This window comes from Tursiops truncatus, chromosome 4, assembly GCF_011762595.2.
Source record: "Tursiops truncatus isolate mTurTru1 chromosome 4, mTurTru1.mat.Y, whole genome shotgun sequence".
In the NCBI taxonomy this organism is placed as follows: Eukaryota; Metazoa; Chordata; class Mammalia; order Artiodactyla; family Delphinidae; genus Tursiops; species Tursiops truncatus.
The window spans coordinates 18,691,106-18,710,403 of NC_047037.1; the positions used below are offsets into that span (position 1 = coordinate 18,691,106).

At 42.2% G+C, this 19,298-nt stretch overlaps 1 protein-coding gene and 1 long non-coding RNA gene across 4 annotated transcripts in view; both read left to right on the forward strand.

Annotated features, from left to right (window-relative positions):
• WWTR1 (WW domain containing transcription regulator 1) overlaps window positions 1–19,298 on the forward strand; it is a 131,868-nt gene that overhangs the window by 102,645 nt on the left and 9,925 nt on the right. For all 3 annotated transcript variants that reach the window (XM_073803706.1, XM_004316774.4, XM_073803707.1), the window contains one exon: window positions 4,194–4,396. In XM_073803706.1, coding sequence (XP_073659807.1) covers window positions 4,194–4,396 — 203 coding nt within the window. The remainder of the gene's footprint in view (window positions 1–4,193; window positions 4,397–19,298) is intronic.
• On the forward strand, window positions 10,869–17,834 carry LOC141278533 (uncharacterized). The gene is made up of 2 exons (XR_012331313.1): window positions 10,869–11,834; window positions 12,340–17,834. It is a non-coding gene; the product is annotated as an uncharacterized lncRNA (long non-coding RNA).

Genomic DNA, 19,298 nt, shown 5'->3' on the forward strand with positions numbered 1-19,298 from the left:
ATAAATAATAAATGCACACAGAAAAACTTCAAACAGTGCAGAAGAGGAAAAGGAAGATCTCCTCCCATCCTTGACACCCCGTTTCCTCTCCAGAGGCACCCACTGTTGTGTATTTTCCTAGAGAGATTTGCTGTATATGTATTGATATGATATGAATGCCCACTGCCTCCATTTTTCTAGTTACAAATAGTGGCATGCTCTTACATGCATTTCTTTTCCTTGGATTTTTTTTTCTTCCCTCTTCTAAACATTGTTTCTTAGAGATTGTTCCATAGAAGGACCTACAGAGCTTCTTTATTCTTCAGAATAGCCACATAGAATTCCTCTGAATGAATGCATCATGATCTCTTATTGGTGGACACTGTTTTTGGTCTTTTGCTGTTATGGACAATACTATGGTGAATATTCTCATATAGACTTCTCCGTTGGTGGGTGTGCTTTATTTTGAAAACAAAGCCACTGGCTAAGTTCTACTCTTTTCCAGTCACTACAGTTAATAGCTGGAGATGTTTAGTCTGAGTGTAGTCTGAAGGATCAAATCTAAATTAACTGGGAGAAAGCAGCATGTCCACCATGCCTTCCCAATGGATGGTCGCCGTAAGGGCTGGTGTTTCAAAGGCTCGCAAGGGTGTGGTTTTGGAAGAGATCTTCTCCAAGTCTTAGACTCCCCCAGATAAGGAGGCAGACATCAATAAAACCTGCCAAGCAGTATCTGGACAGTGTGTGGAGTGGAGTAACAGAATCCTGTGTGAGTAGACTGACAATGCTGTCTTCCCAAGTTACGGCAGATGGGTCTGATTTGTCATGTCAGTAAGTACCAGACTTGAGCCGGTTTTAATATTTTTCAAAGAACCTGAGTTATGAAAATGAACATAACCTCTGAACGGTTAACAAAAAAATTTAACATTTTTAAGCTTTTTTCCTAACCTGGGGATTTCTGATATTGGAAATAGTCAATTTACACATTTCTCTTATAGACACAATTTGGTTTTTTTTTTTTTTTTTTTTTTTTTTGTCTATAGTAGTTACATCAGAAAAATAGGAGCATACTTTTTCAGAAGGTTCAGAAATGACTGTGCCTGGAGATAATCACTATTCTTCCATCTAAGCGTCCTTCTCCTGGCCTGAAGGAGGTCTTATGAATTAAACCCTTCTGGATATCTGGACTTTGTCTTACTTGAATTGGTATTTAAGAGAACTTTTCCCCGATGACACAGTGTGTGCCCCATCCCTGACCCTCCCACCCAGGCCTTCAAATAGAGATTGTGATTACGCTCCAACAAGCTGTAGAAATGGCCTACTTATTTCAGTTATTTTGGCATTGATCACAGCTGTGCTTTTTTTCTGTTCTCAAACTGAGAACATAAGGAATGCCCAGCTGGTTTCAGTCATTCATCCCATCGTTTACTGAGTTTCCCTGTGTGCCAGGGACGGTGCCAAGAAATGAGAGTTCTTGGTGGTGGGCTTGATTCGGGAAGTGAAGCCCAAACTGTTTGGGCAGAATACTCCAGTATCTTAACTTGCCTCGACTGACTTTCCTGGGATTGAGCAGAGTTGTACATCTGTCCAAACCTTCCTTGAGCCCTTCCTAATTGTAACCTGAGCAACCTTTGTCCCAGGGCCCTGTTTTGAGTGCTTTGAGGGTCTGCTGTTTAAGTGGTGCTTCCTTGCGATCAACTGAAGGGAAACCGTGTGTAGCGGGGTTGCCTCAGTTTCAGTGATCGTTCCTGGTCTTCAGTTTCAGGTGTGGCAGAGGGCGGCCAAGGACAGTTGAAAGGGCAGGTGGACGGAGTGTTGGGGGTTCAACTGTGGCCCTGGTTCCGCCTGTTTCTAAGCAGAGCACGCCCCTCACCTCCCTGGGTTTCACAAAATAAAAGGCTGGACTAGATGCTTTCCAGGAGTCCTTACAAAGTCTAACATTCTAGCGCTCCACGGCCAAGCATAAAAACCCACCTCATTTCTTCACACGTTCCTTGCGAGTTCCTGTGAAGGCAGGAGCTGTTTATTCAACTACAAACCCAGTGCCCAGCACACAGTGGGAATGGGATAAAGACTTGAGTGAGTTATAAGTAAATTTAAAAAAAAAAAAAGTATTTTTACCCCACCTCTACTCCCATCCAGAGGAAGTTCCTGTCATGGAATTAATTCTTCCTTAAGGAAACCAGTTCTTCTACAGAAAATCTTCAGTGTTGGTATTTTCTTTTCTTTTTTAAAATTTTACTGGCGTAGAGTTGATTTACAATGTTGTGTTGGTTTCAGGTGTACAGCATAGTGATTCAGTTATACATATATTCATTCTTTTTCAGATTCTTTTCCCATATAGGTCATTACAGAATATTGAGTAGAGTTCCCTGTGTTACACAGTAGGTCCTTGTTGATTCTCTATTTTATATATAATAGTGTGTGTATGTTAATTCCAAACTCCTAATTTATGCCTCCCCGCTACGTTTCCCCTTTCGTAACCATAAGTTTGTTTTCTAAGTCTGTGAGTCTGTTGCTGTTTTGTAACTAAGTTCATTTATATCATTTTTTAAAATTAGATTCCACATGAGTGATATTATATGATATTTGTCTTTGTCTGACTTACTTCACTTAGTATGATAATCTCTAGGTCCATCCATGTTGCTGCAAATGGCATTATTTCATTCTTTTTTATGGCTGAGTAATAGTCCATTGTATATATGTACCACATCTTCTTTACCTGTTCCTCTGTCCACGGACATTTAGGTTGCTTCCCTGTCTTGGCTATTGTAAGTAGTGCTGCAGTGAACATTGGTGTGCACGTATCTTTTCAAGTTATGGTTTTGTCCAGATATATGGCCAGGAGTGGGATTGCTGGCTGATATGGTAGTTCTATTTTTAGTTTTTTAAGGAACCTCCGTACTGTTCTGCATAGTGGTTATACCAATTTACATTCCTACAAACAGTGTAGGAGGGTTTCCTGGTACTTTCTTTTCAATGTGTGTGTGTGTGTGTTTTCTACACATTCACTTAATACATAGTTGATTAGGCTAATTTAAAATTCATCTAAGAAAGTTTAGTTATAAAATATGTTCCCTTGTAATATCCATAACAAACTGATGATCTGAAATATTTTACTTTGAACTTTAAGTAAAGTATGCCAATAATTTTATCTTTTAAAGGTAATGATACCAAATATAGCAAAAATTGAGCGTTTTTTTCCCTCAGAAATGAAGTAAGTATATAAAATTACACATTGTTGCCTTTGGCCCTGACCTAGGAGCAAATAGACTGAAAAGCATGGTTTTCTTTATTGTAGGATATTACCCAGGCAGAAGTTAAGCAGATTTGACTGGTAAACTGTTTGGAGGAAAGCTAGCACTTTTTAAGATGCATTTTTTGGCGGGGGGGTGGTGGTGTGGGGAGACACCAATTATAGAATTTATTAAAGGATTACAAATTTTTTTTTTCTAAAGTGAAGTACTGCATGCCAAAATTTTAAATGTCGGTAAATGCAGACAAATAGAAAATCCGTAAAAAGTTTCAAACACTTCTTGTGGCTTTATCCAATCACAAACGCTGTTAGCATTTTTATATCATTTCTTTCTCACAATAATTCTCACTAAATGATTCTCTAATTATTCACTAATAATTTCTCACTAAATAATTTCTTTGGGGCACCCTCTTTTAACAAAGCGTGAATGGCGTCCTGCTTTTGTGTAGGTCCCTGATCTAGGTACTATGTTTTACATGTCACTCGTCAATTCACTCATCCATCCTAAGTATTATTTTCTACCCACCACCTATCAATGATCACATGCCCTCCTTAGCCCTGCCATAAGCATGCAGTTTATCTGAGACCGTGCATACACACCCCCAGATGTCCTGGTGAAATTAGCTTTTATGCTGTGTCAACTTGTGTGGAATTTACTTACGACCACTCTGTTCTCTGAAAGGTTTAAAATGTATCCTAGAACACAGGCAAGGTGTGAAATCAGGTTTTTAACAGGGCACAAAAGCCACGACTAGGTGAGCCAGGAGAAGGGCCAGTATCTGAGCCTCCAGGCATTGAATTAAGGTAATAATTACTTCAACAGTAATGATTAACAGGAAAGTGCTTTGGAAGGAATCTCAGGAATCTATAGTGTAAAGCGCAAAGCATTCTGATGATCTCTTTTTGATAAGGTGCTGTGGTCCCTGGTCGTTAACCCGCCTGTTCTTCCCTCCTGTAGTGATGAATCACCAGCACCAGCAGCAGATGGCATCCAGTTCCCTGAGCCAGCAGAGCCACCCTCCTCAGAACCCCCCAGCAGGGCTCATGAGTATGCCCAACGCGCTGACCACGCAGCAGCAGCAGCAGCAGAAACTTCGGCTTCAGAGGATCCAGATGGAGAGAGAGAGAATTAGGATGCGTCAAGAGGAGCTCATGAGGCAGGTATGGCCTTCGGTGGGGCCTGGTGGAGGCTTCGTGGCCTTTGGTGGCAAGGCTGGTGGGTAGGTATCTACTTGCCATCGCATTAAAAGCCCAAAGCGCTGCTTCAGACTTCCAACATCTATTTGCATTGTCTTGAGAGCCAAACGTAGATGAGTACAAAGACTAGCTGTATCAGCATGGCTGCCTGTGGCTTTCACTGCTGATCACTAGAAGGAGAGAAAGAATACGTTCCAGCTATTTATTACTGTGTAATACATTATCGCAAAACTCAGTGGCTTGAAACAATAGCCATTGTATTATATCACGCCATTTCGTGGTCAGGAATTGGGGCAGGGCTCAGCTGGACTGTTCTTGTGCTGTACGTGATTTTGACCGAGGTCACTTAACGGTGGCCGACCGGTGGGTGGCCTGGCCTGGAGGGTCCAAGGTGGGTTTACTCAAGTGTGTGGCACCATGGAAAGGGCTGCTGGAAGACTGAGCATAGCTAGGACTAAAAGCTGGAGTATTTGCCCACGGCATCTCTAGCTTGGCAATCTCAGAGCAGTGGGACGTGTTACATAGCAGCTTGGGTCTCTGCAAGAGAATGTTCTAAGAGACAGGAATTGAAAGCTGCCAGGGTCTTGGGCCTGGCTCTGGAAACTGCCACAGAGTCAGTTCTTCCATATTCTCTTGGACAGAGCAGTCACAGCACACCCCTCCACCCCCAATTAGAGCAGATAGCAGAGGGGATGTTCCACGGAAGAGATGACAAAGAATCTGCAACCATCTTTGATCCATCGTGGAGCATGAGAAAAAGAAAGGAAAATGTTTTGCATACAGACTCTGATAGAGTGCTCTGCAAAACCCCCTGGGCTTTGATCAGGCACTTAGTGCCATTTCCTCATTCAGTCAGTCAGTCAACAGAGTGTGTGTCCTCTGTGAGTCAGGCTCAGGGCCTCACTTCACAAAATAAAGAAAAGAAAATCCATGAAGGAGCCCACAGTGTTCTCTCTGATTCAGTGGCTTGGTCTGTGCAAAAGCAGAATTCTCTTCTGTGTTGCTAAACTCATGTAGCCCATGCTTTCAGGTCTCATAAATTTTGCTGGCTGCATTTTGGGGAGGAAGGCTTCAGTTTATTGTTTTAATTCTTCAGACTTTGCCTTATGACTCACATGAAGCAAGATACACGGGTAGCTTCCTTTCCATGTGGACGGAAATGAATAGTTTTAACTGTTCCAGAAAGCTTTCTTCCAGGGGGCTGGGGGTATTAGGGTAAACACGATTTTTTCTTTTAGTTATATCTGATACTTTGAAAAATATACATTGACTGCCATAGGTAAATAATGTATTTCTCATCAAATAAATTCTAAAATACAAAGTATCTACACTGTATGAAGTTTAAAAAACCTGATGAATTAAAAGAATTCCTTATACATAGCCTTTGAAAATGTGGGAAATGAATATAAATTGTGCTTTGTTGTTCTGTTGAACTAGCCTCTAAATTTGAGGAATACAACTTTGTAATATAACCATCGTTGTGCTTTTTTTACCCTGAGGATTTATGTCTGAACTTTCACGGTTATTTCAGGGTAGCATTTGTTTATACTGTTTTTAGATATACAGTATCATGTTTCTTAGCAGGAAATGATTGTATTATGGTTTTCTGTCTTTGGATAATAATTCTATTTGGAATAATTTATCTATTTTATAATATAGAGTAATATAAATAGTATTATAGTAGCATTTATAAGTTTTAATGTTTTTTTTTTCCCCCGCAAAGAATGACTTGTGTCTCAGTTTCTGCCTCGTTCTGTGTTTCTCTTTCCCCTACCCCACCTCCTCCTTTCCCACAGAAAGTATTTCTGAAAAGGGGTGGAGAAAAGTGCCCCAAATTGTTTCCTTTATTCCAACCATAGGTGCCTTTGAACCAGAATGTTAGTATTGATGGTTCATATTACAGAAATACCAACCAAGTTCCTTAAATGCTGATCCCTAGAGGCTGTGGAACTTGGAGTATTTTGCTGCATGACAGCGTCAACTCCACTGTACAGGACCTCGGGGAGGAACGCTGTCCAGATTTGCTCCCAGAGTCTCCTGTAGTTCAGCTTTGAATGTGTGAGCTTGTGTGTGTGTGTGTGTGTGTGTATGTGTGTGTGTGTGTGTGTGTGTGTGGTGAGAGGAGGAGAAGAAGGTGGAATGGATTGTTCTGATGTCTTTTTATCTTTATTATGGATACAGGAAAAAAGGTCTAAAGAGACTTTTTTAAGTCGTGGCAGACGTGTTCCCCATCCAGAAGCAGCCTGATACTCAGGGTCAAAGATATTGTTTAAGGCCATACAGTAAATGGTGTCGGAGTGTTTGATGACGGTGGCTTTTGCCAAGATGTCTGATTGTTCAGGTGTGGATTAGTATGTGTATCACCTTTGTGGGTATTTTTTTTACTGCTTTCTTTTGGTGCTTTGCCCTTAAGCCTCACTATTTGCACTTAAGCCAGGGTGGGGCAGGGAAATGGATTGGAAGTAAAAGTGATATTTGGCTCACCTGTTTAGCCGCCTTCCAGCACCTGGTAGGAAGATAGAGGGACAGAGGCAATGGTGGTCCTGATGAGCTCTGAAGATTGTCTGTGCCATTTGTTCTTTCTGTCCCACTCCCTGTTCTACGAAGTCAACAACTTCCTGAATATCCTTTGCTTTCTGGGCACTTTGTAATTCCCCTGGCCTTCCTTTAGTTTGCAGGAGGGCCCTAGCTGTCCAGCCTGTCTTCTTGAAGTCCCTGCCCAGCAGGCAGGCCCTGCCCTTCCTATCAGGGGAGAATTTCTGGGAGAGAGGCCCCTTCCTAGGCTCCATCTTTATGATAGGAAAGGAGGTTGGTAAATTTTAATAAATAGAATGAATTTGTTCCTAATTCTTGGGAAGTCATCAGTACTCTGTACATATATATATATATATATATATATATATTTTTTTTTTTTTTGCCGTACGCGGGCCTCTCACTGTTGTGGCCTCTGCTGTTGCAGAGCACAGGCTCCGGACGCGCAGGCTCAGCGGCCATGGCTCACGGGCCCAGACGCTCGGCAGTATGTGGGATCTTCCCGGACCGGGGCACGAACCCGTGTCCCCTGCATCGGCAGGTGGACTCTCAACCACTGTGCCACCAGGGAAGCCCATTACTCTGTATATTTTTATTATTGTTAAATATATGATAAATGTGAAAGGTCCTTATGAGTTATATGCCATGTAAATATTATTTTATTTTTCCTTTTTCTTCTTCTTCTTCATCTCCTTCTCCCTCTTGTTCTTTTTTCTGTTTCTGTGCCATTGTTCCTCCAGGCATGTAGTCTGATGTTGTGCTGTGGAGAAAACAATTCCTCGGTTCTCGTTCCACAGTCTGACGTATACCTCACAATGCCGAGGGCTCAGATGTTAACTTGTCTCTGAAATCATGCCAGAGATATTAACAAATGAAGTTGAGGAAAGTCTGATTACAGATCTGAAGTGAACCTCCATTATTTCAGGATGGAAAATTTTTTTTTTTCATTCCTTCTTTTATCTCTTCATTTGTTTATTCACCCAACATTTATGTTGTGGGAAATACTAAAAAGATAAGTGGGACATGGCTGCCTTCAGATAACTCACATTTTAGCAAAGGAGACAAAATGATGAACTCTAATCCAGATTGGTGGCCAGAAGGATAAATTCAAACCATTCCTTACTTCGTGGGGTCCCAGTGCTGCCATCTTTCACTTTCATAGCTGGAGCAGGGACCAGATGCACCAGAGCCCAGAGTTCTGTGAAAATGAGCATAAGGTGCTTCTTTCTTTCTTTTCCTCGTTCCCACAGGCCAACAGAACTCTGATCAAAGGGCCGGTGAGGTTTGGTATCTCCCCTGATTAGGAATCTTTTGAAGTAGAAGAGTTTTGTTAAAAACGACCCCTACAATTTAGCATTGGCTGCTGTAGCAACAGAGTGGAACTGCTTGTATCTGATAATTGATGAATTATCTCAGAATGTGGCAGGTGCTCCAAGGGCTGGGGTGCCACGAGCCCAAGGGGATCCCAGCCAGGTCTGCAGTACGTGGCCTTATTAGGAAAGTGGAACTTTCTCTGCCTTCGGCGTCTGTCACAGACATTATGGAGAGTGAATTCTCATGAAAGACATTCTCCGTTGTCCGTGATAATCAGTTTTATTTTTGCTAAGTTTTCCAAAACGCCGTGAAGCGGTTTCAGGCTCATCTAAGAAACGGCAACCCTAGGAAAGAAAGCAATTCTCAGTTGAAGATGTACTTCCTGCTACCTTCATATTAGAAAAAAAAGTTAGAATTCAGTTTATGAAGTTTTTTTAAGTAAAAAATCGTTTTTAACTTTTAAAAATATAATTTAGTATTTTTTTTGTTTGTTTTCTCTGACTGAGATGAGAGAAAGCATTTTACTAACTGAAAGAATTCAGACTCAAAAGACTTCATAATGGGACTTCCCTGGCGGTCCAGTGGTTACACTCTGCGCTTCCACTGCAGGGGGCACCGGTTCGATCCCTGGTCGGGGGACTAAGATCCCGCATGCCTCGCAGTGCAGCCAAAAAGAAAAAGAAAAAAGACTTCACAGTGTATGATTCCATTTATATGACATTCTGGAAAGGGCAAAACTATAGGGACAGAGAACAGATGAGTGGTTGCTACAGTTAAGGATCGGGGAGGGGCTGCCTCCACAGGAGAGGCACTAGGGGGTTTGCGGGGGATGACACAGTTCTGTGTCTTGCTTGCAGTGGCTGCTTCACAACTGTATTATGTATTTGTCAAAACTTAGAACTGTACAGTTTCACAGAGTGAATTCGACTCTAAGTAAAGATAATAATAAAGTAAAAGTGTCACACAGAAAAGACAAAACACATTCATTGTAGTAAATGTTTAAAATAATCAAAACCAGGAAAGAATGTATGCATCACTTATACTCTTACCTAAAGAGAGCAGCTATGAAGATGTTGGTGATTTCTCTCCAGTCTTTGTATGTATCCATGTGTATTGTGTTTTTTAAAACAAAATTGGTAGTAGAGAATACTACTTTTGTTATCTCTTTTTCTTAATATATTGGGAAGTCATTTATTTATTCTGTATCAGCCATGGAAGTTGTGCTGTGAGTTTGGACATATCTATTCTAAGCTGCCTGGAATCCTTTCTCCAACGTTTCTGGACATAAATTTTTAAAATACTGTGAGCCACACGTGCCCACAAGACTATAGATTATTCTGCTGTTACAGCTTAAAAACCAACACAGTATTTGCTCAGTATCATAAAGGGCATGTTTACAACTTTACCGGAGGAAATGGAAAATTTGAGTAACTCGTAAGAAATTGAGAAACAGGCTTCGCAGTCCCTATTTACCCCTCTGAAAGAACAATTCCTTGACATAAAAACAGACTCTTGGCTTTATCTGAGGAGAGTATTTCGTTGTATTATTCATTTAAATATGAAGCTGGGGGACCTTCTGCCTCAAAGATGATTTTAACCTCGAGGACTTCCCGTCAGCCTCCAGGGCCTGGAAGAGTCTTAAGTGAAGAAGCCTTCGCTCCCTCTGCGTTGTTGGGAAATGGTTATTATTCCCAGGCAGACTCAGCACTGCTTTTACCCCCATCCTTCCCTTAATTGAGGCTCAGTGGACAGGAGAAAGCAGCTTGTCAAACAAAAATGCTGACTAAGCCCGGCCTCTGGTTGCCAGGGCAACAGGGACAAGGGGAGAGGGCTTGGGCAGGAGGCCTCAGAATTCTTTTGGCAGGTCTCACAGATTTTTGTTGGGCTTGACAACCACTACCGGGTCTGGCCGGCCAGCTGGCCGGCCTCTGGCAGCCATTCCTGACCGAGGACCCGGGGGAGGGACACACCCGGCTGTGAGCAGCACTGGTCCAGGGAAGGTTCTGAGGTCTGTTTTTTGTCATGTGAAGAATAGCTATTTAGAGACGTTAAAAAGTGTCATATCATAGCCTAAGTAGTGGCTGCTTCATAGAGTCTTGCCTTCAGCACCTGGGGCTATAATTTCCTTTTAGAAAAGCATTTCAGAGAATTAGGTTTCAGGATTGACTGCAACATCAGAGGTCATGTTGTCCACCCAGGGTGTGGATCCCTGTAGAGTAACCTGGCTGTCTACGTTCATTCATTCATTTGTTCAGCATGCTCTAGGCACTAAACGCACAGCAGTGAACGAATAGGCTTGGTTTCTACCCTCAAAGGGCTTCCATTGTAACTGCTGTCAGTGTTCTATTTGCCTACAAGTCCCAGAAATAATCCATTTTCTGATAAATACCAATTCTTTTAAAAGGGGCCCAGGGCTTCCCTGGTGGCGCAGTGGTTGAGAGTTCGCCTGCTGATGCAGGGGACACGGGTTCGTGCCCCGGTCCGCGAAGACCCCACGTGCCGCGGAGCGGTTGGGCCCGTGAGCCGTGGCCGCTGAGCCTGCGCGTCCGGAGCCTGTGCTCCGCAGTGGGAGAGGCCACAACAGTGAGAGGCCCGCGTACCGCAAAAATAAATAAATAAATAAATAAATAAATAAAAGGGACCCTTTTGAAAGATATTATAAATCAAACACATTTAAATTTTTTATTTATTTATTTTTAAATATTTTTTATACAGTTTAAAAAAATTTGTATTGAAATACAGTTGATTTACAATGTTGTGTTACTTTCAGGTATACAGCAAAGTGTTCAGTTATATATATATATATATATATATATTCATTTTAGATTCTTTTCTATTATAGGTTATTACAATTTTTAAATTCATTTTTAAAGGTTTTTTCATTTACAGTTATTACAGAACATTGGCTATATTCCCCATGTTGTACGATCCATCCTTGAGCCTGTCTTATTCCCAATAGCTTGTACCTCCCACCCCTCATCTGTGTATTACCCCCAACCTCTGTACTGGTAACCATTACCTTGCTCTCTATACCTGTGAGTCTGCCTCTCTTTTGCTATATTCACTATTTGTTGCATTTTTTTAGATTCCACATATAAGTGATATTGTACATTATTTGTCTTTCTCTGTCTTATTTCACTTAGCATAACACCCTCCAAGTCCATCCATGCTGCTGCAAATGGCAACATTTTGTTCTTTTTTATGGCTGAGTAGTACAAACACATTTTTTTAAATGGAGGCTCACCAGGTTTGCACAAATGCAAAGCAGCTTCATATTTCGGATCTTGATAAGATCAGAGGTACGAAGAAATATTCCACCTCGAAATCCATTCAGCTATTTTTCTTAAGAGGAGACTATCTAAATTATATGATGTTTTCCTTAATTCGATTCTAAAGGATAACAGAGATTATGGAGCAACACAGGATTGCTATGTACATCCTGAATTAAAAGAGCATCAAACAGGCCATGGATAACAATTATGGACTCAACAAATGTCTTCCCCGAAGTGTCAGAGTTTCGACAGTCTGAGTCTGGCAGCTGAGCTTGTGTGATGAGGTATTTCCAAAGGGGAGGCTCCAGGAAATGTGACAGTGAATTTCTAGAATCCCTTAGTACAGAGTTAAAAAGAAATTTACACTGGGCGTGTTTTTTGTTTTTTTTTGTTTTTTCCTCGTAAAGGAGGTAAATAATTCAGTATTCTGCCTCTGAAGTCTGGGGAAGTTTCGGCAGAGAGAGCAACTTCTCTGCACGAGAATAACCGTTTTAATGTTAGGATTTCAAAATATTGTCTTTTTTTTTTTTGTCTTTCATTTGTTTCTACTCACCCCACCCTTTCTAATTAAAACAGTACAATCTTCCATTTTTGTAGTATCCCTGGCCACACACACCTAAATCAAGCAGGCACCCTCAGAAGAGGTTATTGTCTTTCCTTTCAAGTACATTCCAGGGAGGGCCAGGCCTGGCTGGCGGGAGGCGCTCCCTTAGCCCGGGATGGACAGGGCTGCAGGATGCTTTCAACTGCTGTTGACTTTCTCACCTCCTCTCTTGATTTATTCCACAGGCAGGCTGCAGGCCAGTGGGGAGCTGGAAGGAAAGGAGGTTTGAAGTTTGCTTCCAGGAACACCTTCCTCTTACAGATGGGCCTTTGTCTTTCACACCCCTCCAGCTATTTGACACACCACCCCCTCCCCCAGCCAGTAGGAGAGGGTGCTTGTAAACCCGCATGTAATTATTCGTTTTAGGGAGCTAGATGGAAGACCACAAACTCTGAAAGAGATTCCCAAGCCTTTATTTTGCAACAGTCTTTCCACCCCCAGCTTGGATGTAGAGAAAAAATAAAGTTGTGGTGGAGCAGGGTAGGGGTGAGGTTACCAGGGGCAGCTTTCCAGATCTTTCTGAAATTGGCCTTTAAAATCTGAACTTATAACTTTGCTGGATGTGCTTGTGAATTCCCAGGACACTAGCTCCACCCTTATACGTTGAAAAGGATCACAGACTATGTCCAGTTCCATCTCTTTTCCAATTCAGAGAGGGAAACTGTGTTCAGGACAGTGAAACAGGCCACTTCATTAAATCCTCTAAACTGCCCGAAGGAGGGGGGTTGGTATTTCTGTTTTATAGCTGGGAAAACAAGCTCAGAGAAATGAAATAACATGCCCAAGTCCTATAGCCAGTAGGTGAAAGGGCTGAAAATTTGAGGTCTCCCGACCTCAATCTTTGGCTTTCCTCATAGTGTAGTGGCTATGACAACAGACTCTGGGGCCAGATCCTGGGAAAGTTGCTTAGCCTCTCTGTACCTCAGTGCCCTCATCCATAAAATGGAGACCGTTGGGTTGTCAGGAGGATGAAATGAAATATAGTATGTTAAAGCACTTAGGGCAGTGCTTCACAAGTAGTAAGTGATACGCAAGTATTAGCTAACATCTCCACCTCCTAAAACATTTAACACCATGAGTAAGTAGCTCATTCTAGTAACTGCCTCACTGTGCCAGGTTCTTGATAAATATGCTTTTTAATCTTTATAACAGCCCAGCAAGATAAATCTTATGTCTTTTTTTTTTTCTTTTTCTTCAGATGAACAAACTGAAAGGTTAAAAATGTACTCCAAAATGTTATAGCTAGGGAGTAGCTCAGCTGGGATTTGAGCTTTCATCATTCTGAATCCAAGGACACTTTTTCTCCTGTGCCAAGGCCTGGTCATATCCAGTAGCATTTAACCCTCAACAACTGCTTGAAAATTCCAGTGGCCAGTAGCCCAGAGAATTGAGAAGCAGCCAGTTCTATCACTGAACGAACTACTAACTACAAAGCCCTCCATCAGATCTGCCTCCAGTCTGGGGTAGAAGGAATCTTCCTTCTTCCACGTGGCAATCAATAATAGTTTGAGAGCCATGGTGTGCCACAAGTCTCTCTTAAACAGTCCCCTTGCTCCTTCGTAGGACATGACACTCTGACCGCTCCCTATCCTGATTTTTCTCCTCTGGTCAACCTTTGTAAAGATCGTGACAAAGTGTAGAACAATCTCCCCCTGCACATGGAGACTGGTAGGTCTAGAGAAGGAGTGCAGACGACTTGAGTTGGAAAGAAGGTTTGGAGCATGTAGATATCGGGGAGATGGACCCCATGAGGCTTGGCCCTTCTGCATCATTTTCTGTTGGAGTCTGTCTCCCCCTCTAGAATCCTTGAAGAGGCAGGACACCGTCTGTATTTTTCATTGCTGTATCCCTGTTGCCGAGAACTGTACTGGGCACCTGGTAGTCTCCATAGTATTTTTTTTAACATTTTAATTAAATTAATTAATTTATTTTTGGCTGTTTTGGGTCTTCGTTTCTGTGTGAGGGCTTCCTCTAGTTGTGGCAAGCAGGGGCCACTCTTCATCGCCGTGCGCGGGCCTCTCTCACTGTCGCGGCCTCTCTTGTTGCAGAGCACAGGCTCCAGACGCGCAGGCTCAGTAGTTGTGGCTCACGGGCCTAGCTGCTCCGTGGCATGTGGGATCTTCCCAGACCAGGGCTCGAACCCGTGTCCCCTGCATTAGCAGGCAGATTCTCAACAACTGCACTACCAGGGAAGCCCTCTCCACAGTATTTTTAAAAAATAAATACAGGAGCAAATGAATGACTTGTTGTGGGGACTGAGGGAGACAGTTGACTGAGATTTGGAGCTGGGAGAAGGGGTGACAGCATTAGGAGAAAGCTTGACGTCAGCAGGAAGAGCTGCTTTGGGGCCGGGTGAGGAGTGTACTGTGAGACATGGAGTTTCAGACCCCAGCTGGATGCTTTATTTTGGACTTCAGGGGTGGGAAAGGGGCAGGTAGTGGTTTGCTGTGGTCATGGTTGTCAGGGAAGGCATCCTGGGAAAGGTGATGTAACAGAACCCCTAAGGGTGGGGGGATATGTCTTGATGAAGAGGGACCCAAAGTACCGAGGACTTCAGGAAACTGAAGACTTGTTTGGGAAGATAGGGTGGGTGGGAGTGGAAGGGACACTGGGAAAGGATCTTGCTGAACTGGAGTGGAGGTGGGAGATGAGACAGACCAAGGGGCTCAGGTGTGTCTCCAGCTTAGCATGTGTTATCCTGCCTGCACTGGCGGGAGCTGGGGAGGGAGCACAGGGTTAGGGCAGCTGCACTGCCAGCTCTGAGTTGGAGACCTGAGTCTTGTCCTAGACCAGCCCTGTTCAACTGTCCCCCTGTTTCCACATCAGTTCACTTAGCCCAGTGCCCCATCTGCAGCCTTTGCTTCCGCTTCTCCTTCAGTCTTGACTCCCCCATCTTGGTCAGACTAAAGTCAGGTGTTTGCCTTTCATTTCTGCCCGGGCAAGGGCAGCGGAGGTCACGTGGCAGCCAAAATCATACTGCGTCTGGGGTTTAATTTTATACTTAAATTTAGTTTCTTTTTTTTTTTTCTTTTTTAAATAAAAATCCTCCTTTCTTTGGACGGGGACGTGTTAGTGAGGTTAGTTCTTTTATTTCCAAACCTTAGATTTTGTATTGCTGTTTCAATTTATGAACAGAAATAGGAAACTGTTTTCATTCAAAAAAGGCTAGACCTTTAAAAATTCTAAATATGGGTATTTCTCTGGTAGTCCAGTGTTTGAGACTCCAAACTTCCACTGCAGGGGGTGCAGGGTCCATCCCTGGTTGGGGAAGTTCCACATGCCATGCAGTGTGGAAAAAAAAAAAAAAAATCTAAATATGGAACTATTATAAAACATAATTGAATGAAATGAAACTTCTCACCATTCTCCACTTACATTAAAAATCAATTTTATGTTATACAAAAAGGTTTACAAACCGCTCCTTGGTAAAATTTTTAAAAAGTTATATTCTTAGCCTTGCTGACTCATGATGAACGTCACATTTGGTGTAATCCTTCCAAGGTGAAAGTTGGCCAGGAAAAGTTGTCAGACCATTCAAAGTGGGTCAGTTCCATGTGGTAGTGTGACTTTTAAGATTGTTTATTTGTGTTTTTGCTTTTGTTTTGTTTTCTGGGATTGGAATACAGAGCATAAGACGATAATAATACTTAGTTAACATTTGTTAAGTGATCTCGTGCGCCAGCACTGCTCTAAGTACCCTATACGTGTTACCTCATTTTATCACCACAGCTGCCCTATTGGGTGGATGCTGTTATTATCCTCACTTTACCAATGGGGAACAAAGAAATTAGATAACTGGCTGGGAGATGGCATGGCCAGGGTTCAAATCCAAGCATTTGGCCCTGGAATCCCTGCCCATGACCACTCTGCCCTCCTGCCCATCTCCTGTGTTGGGAGCAGGAGGAACACCGTGGGATCATTTCATTAGGATGGAGTTTGAGCCTGGCTAGCTGGGATCTATATAGTAGACTGTTGTTTGACTCATACTTGTGGTTGAAGATGAGAATTGAATGATCTTAGTTAAGTTTTCCTTTTATTGTTAATTATAATTTAAAATACTTCCATTTGAATTCCAGCAATATTTTTCATTTCTTCGTTGAGTGAATATTTTATAATATATATGCCTGGGTTGTTATACACAGTGGGGATACGGAAGTGAACATGCCAAATAAGATCGCTTTCCTCTCTTTACATTCTAAAGAGAAAGACAGACGGTAAATATATAAGTTGCCATCAAGAACACTGAATGTAATCTCTGACGAGATGGCGTCTGTTGAGACAGACATCAGTGAGGGAGTGAACTTCAGGACGATCTGAGGAGAGTGTTCCAAGCAGAACGAACAGTTGGAGCAGATGCCGGAAGTGGGAGGGGCAGTGGGGAGGGAGTGAAGGAGTGAGGGGGTCCCGTCCGAGACAAAGGAGGAGACGTGGACAGGGCTGTCAGGCAGGCTTTGTGGGCCACCGTCCAGGTGGGATAGGGAGCAGGTGGGTTTGGAGCCAGGGGCCAACATAACCTTCACAGTGGCTGCTGTGACTTAAGAATAATCTTAGAGTAATCTCGAAGAAAGTGTTGCCCCCTCGGAAAAGTTTCTAACTCAGACTGGCCTAATTTATATTGCAAAGTTAGTTTTCAGGTATATTCAACACCTTTTCTGTATTCTCTCTCCCAAGTTAGTCATTCGGAGGCGAAAATGATAGTGCGAGCCCCCTACAGGCAGAACGGAGCATTGCCTCTTATGATGCCGAGGGGGTCAAGTCCTCAAAGTAGTTAGGGAAACATCGATGCTGAGGAATGGAACTTCAGTTATCTCTCATTTTAAATAGAGGGGACAGACGTGAAATGGCACCATGAAACATTTTCCCTGATATATAATAGTATAGGTTCTTCCAGCTTTGGTTATTATAAATAGTTCTTTTGAATTTCATTTATATATTTAGCCACACACAAGCATTCTTTTAAAATGCATATTGTATCTATTTGACCTATTCCCAGAGTAATTTAAATGAAGAGGAAAGCTTAAAATATCAGAAACTAGATATTTTTCTTATAATTTAAACGTTTTATTTTCATATGATATATCATTAGAGATGACAAATAATTCATATATACATTGTATCTATATTTTTTTCCCCAGTGAAGTTCCAGAAATGATTCTTATTATATCGAAATGCAGACCACCTGGAAACTGCAAATTCAACTAGTGTTCTTAAGATATATGGTGATAAAATTGTGTCACATGTAAAGAAATGCAGCAGTCTCTTCAAGCTGTATGTTTAAATGGGTATCCGTTTAGGGGTACACTCCACATTTATTCAGAAAGTTTGGAGAATTGGAATATTCTAGTTACAGTTGATTTTTTTGGTTAATGAAGGTTATTGCCCAAAGGATCTTTGCATTTACAGTTTATAAAGGACTAGAAATTATATCATTGACTAGCTGTCTTCAGACTCTGTGTATGAGTCTGTTTGAGAGGTTAGTGGCCTCTGTGCTCTTCACACCAGGTCCAATCCCTGTTATTCTTGTGTGTGAGGCCTCCGAGTAAGCTTTGGTTGGAAGATAAGATTTCTAATGCACACTGCCTACCACATAAAAACAACTATAGGAAATAATTCAGTTTTTCTAGATTTAGTCAGAAGGTACTTCCAAGATTGAGATTAAAATCCCCCTTAAAAAAAAAAACTCCGTTTTTTGGTTTGCTTTTTACAGATTACTGAATAAAATTTGTTAGTTAAGTATTTGATTATTTGCAATCGAAATGAACAGAGGTGAACCAAGAGCCCTGTCTAGACAGGGTATTTATTTCAGTATAAGTTGACAATGCAGTTTCTTATCAATCAGGTCTTCATGGTTTATAAGAGCTATGCTACCATAACTCCTCAGAACAGTATAATGAACTCTAATAACCGAAAGTTTTTATGGCCGATGATTTCACTAGACTTGTCTAGACAGCAGTTACTCTCTAAAATCATTGTGTGTCAGGGCTGGAAGGGATCTAACACAGACACTGTAGCTTAGATGGTCTAAATATTCTGTTTGCCATTGTAGCCATGGTTTTGGGGTTTTGAGGGATGGTGAGACCAGTGATTCAGCCTGCGTGGTGGGAAAGTGATAGGCATAAATATGCCGAGGGCCTAACTTTGGTTTTGGATGCATGTCTAAATATATAAAAGTATTATTCTCTGGAAACAGCAGCAAATTTGAAAGGAATTTGATGTCTGGTCATGTTTGTCAAAATGGGAGAGACTCCCTAGAGGTTGTATCTAGAGAAAGTAATTGCAGTCAGATTTGTGACCTTTTGGATTGACTCTCCTTGGCAAAGTAGTGCTAGCTTAAAAAAAATGCTAGTGTTTTAATTTTTGCTAATGAAATCCACGTGCTATCGAATAGTTAATCGTCAGTGGGATTTGGATTGCATGTGCATGGTGCCCCAAACTTCAGCCATTTTAGTCAACAAAATAATTAGTAACATAGAAAAACTGATTGACTAACAAGCTTTTAAACTGGTTGTTCTGCTCTCCTGGTTATTATTGATATCAAACTGCCAGATGTGACAATGCAGAGCCAGAACTCTGTAATCCCACTGCTTTACTGGCCTATAAGCGGCAAAGACCAGAATGTACCTGCTAGTCCAGAGGAGTCCAACTGCTTTGATTGACTTAGATTTGGTCTGAGCACCTGGGGTAAAAATAGTCTTGTCTCTGAGAAAGTGTCTTGAGAGGCCCTTATATGATTTGGGTTTTTTTTGGTGGGGGGTGGGTGGGTACAGGCCTCTCACTGTTGTGGCCTCTCCCGTTGCGGAGCATAGGCTGCGGACGCGCAGGCTCTGCAGCCATGGCTCACGGGCCCAGCCGCTCCGCGGCATGTGGGATCTTCCCGGACCGGGGCACGAACCAGCGTCCCCTGCATCAGCAGGCAGACTCTCAACCACTGCGCCACCAGGGAAGCCCTGATTTGGGTATTTTAAGCAATTGGATGGGTTAGATAGTTGCTATGTAAGTGCCTTGAGGGCAAATATTGCATGAGCTTCTCATTAACTTTGTGAATGTGAGAAAGTGACTTATATCTATAAGATTTCTTCAGAGAAAGAACACTAATGATTTCCTGATGATTTTGATGTATGAGGAATAAACATAAAGCGCTTTT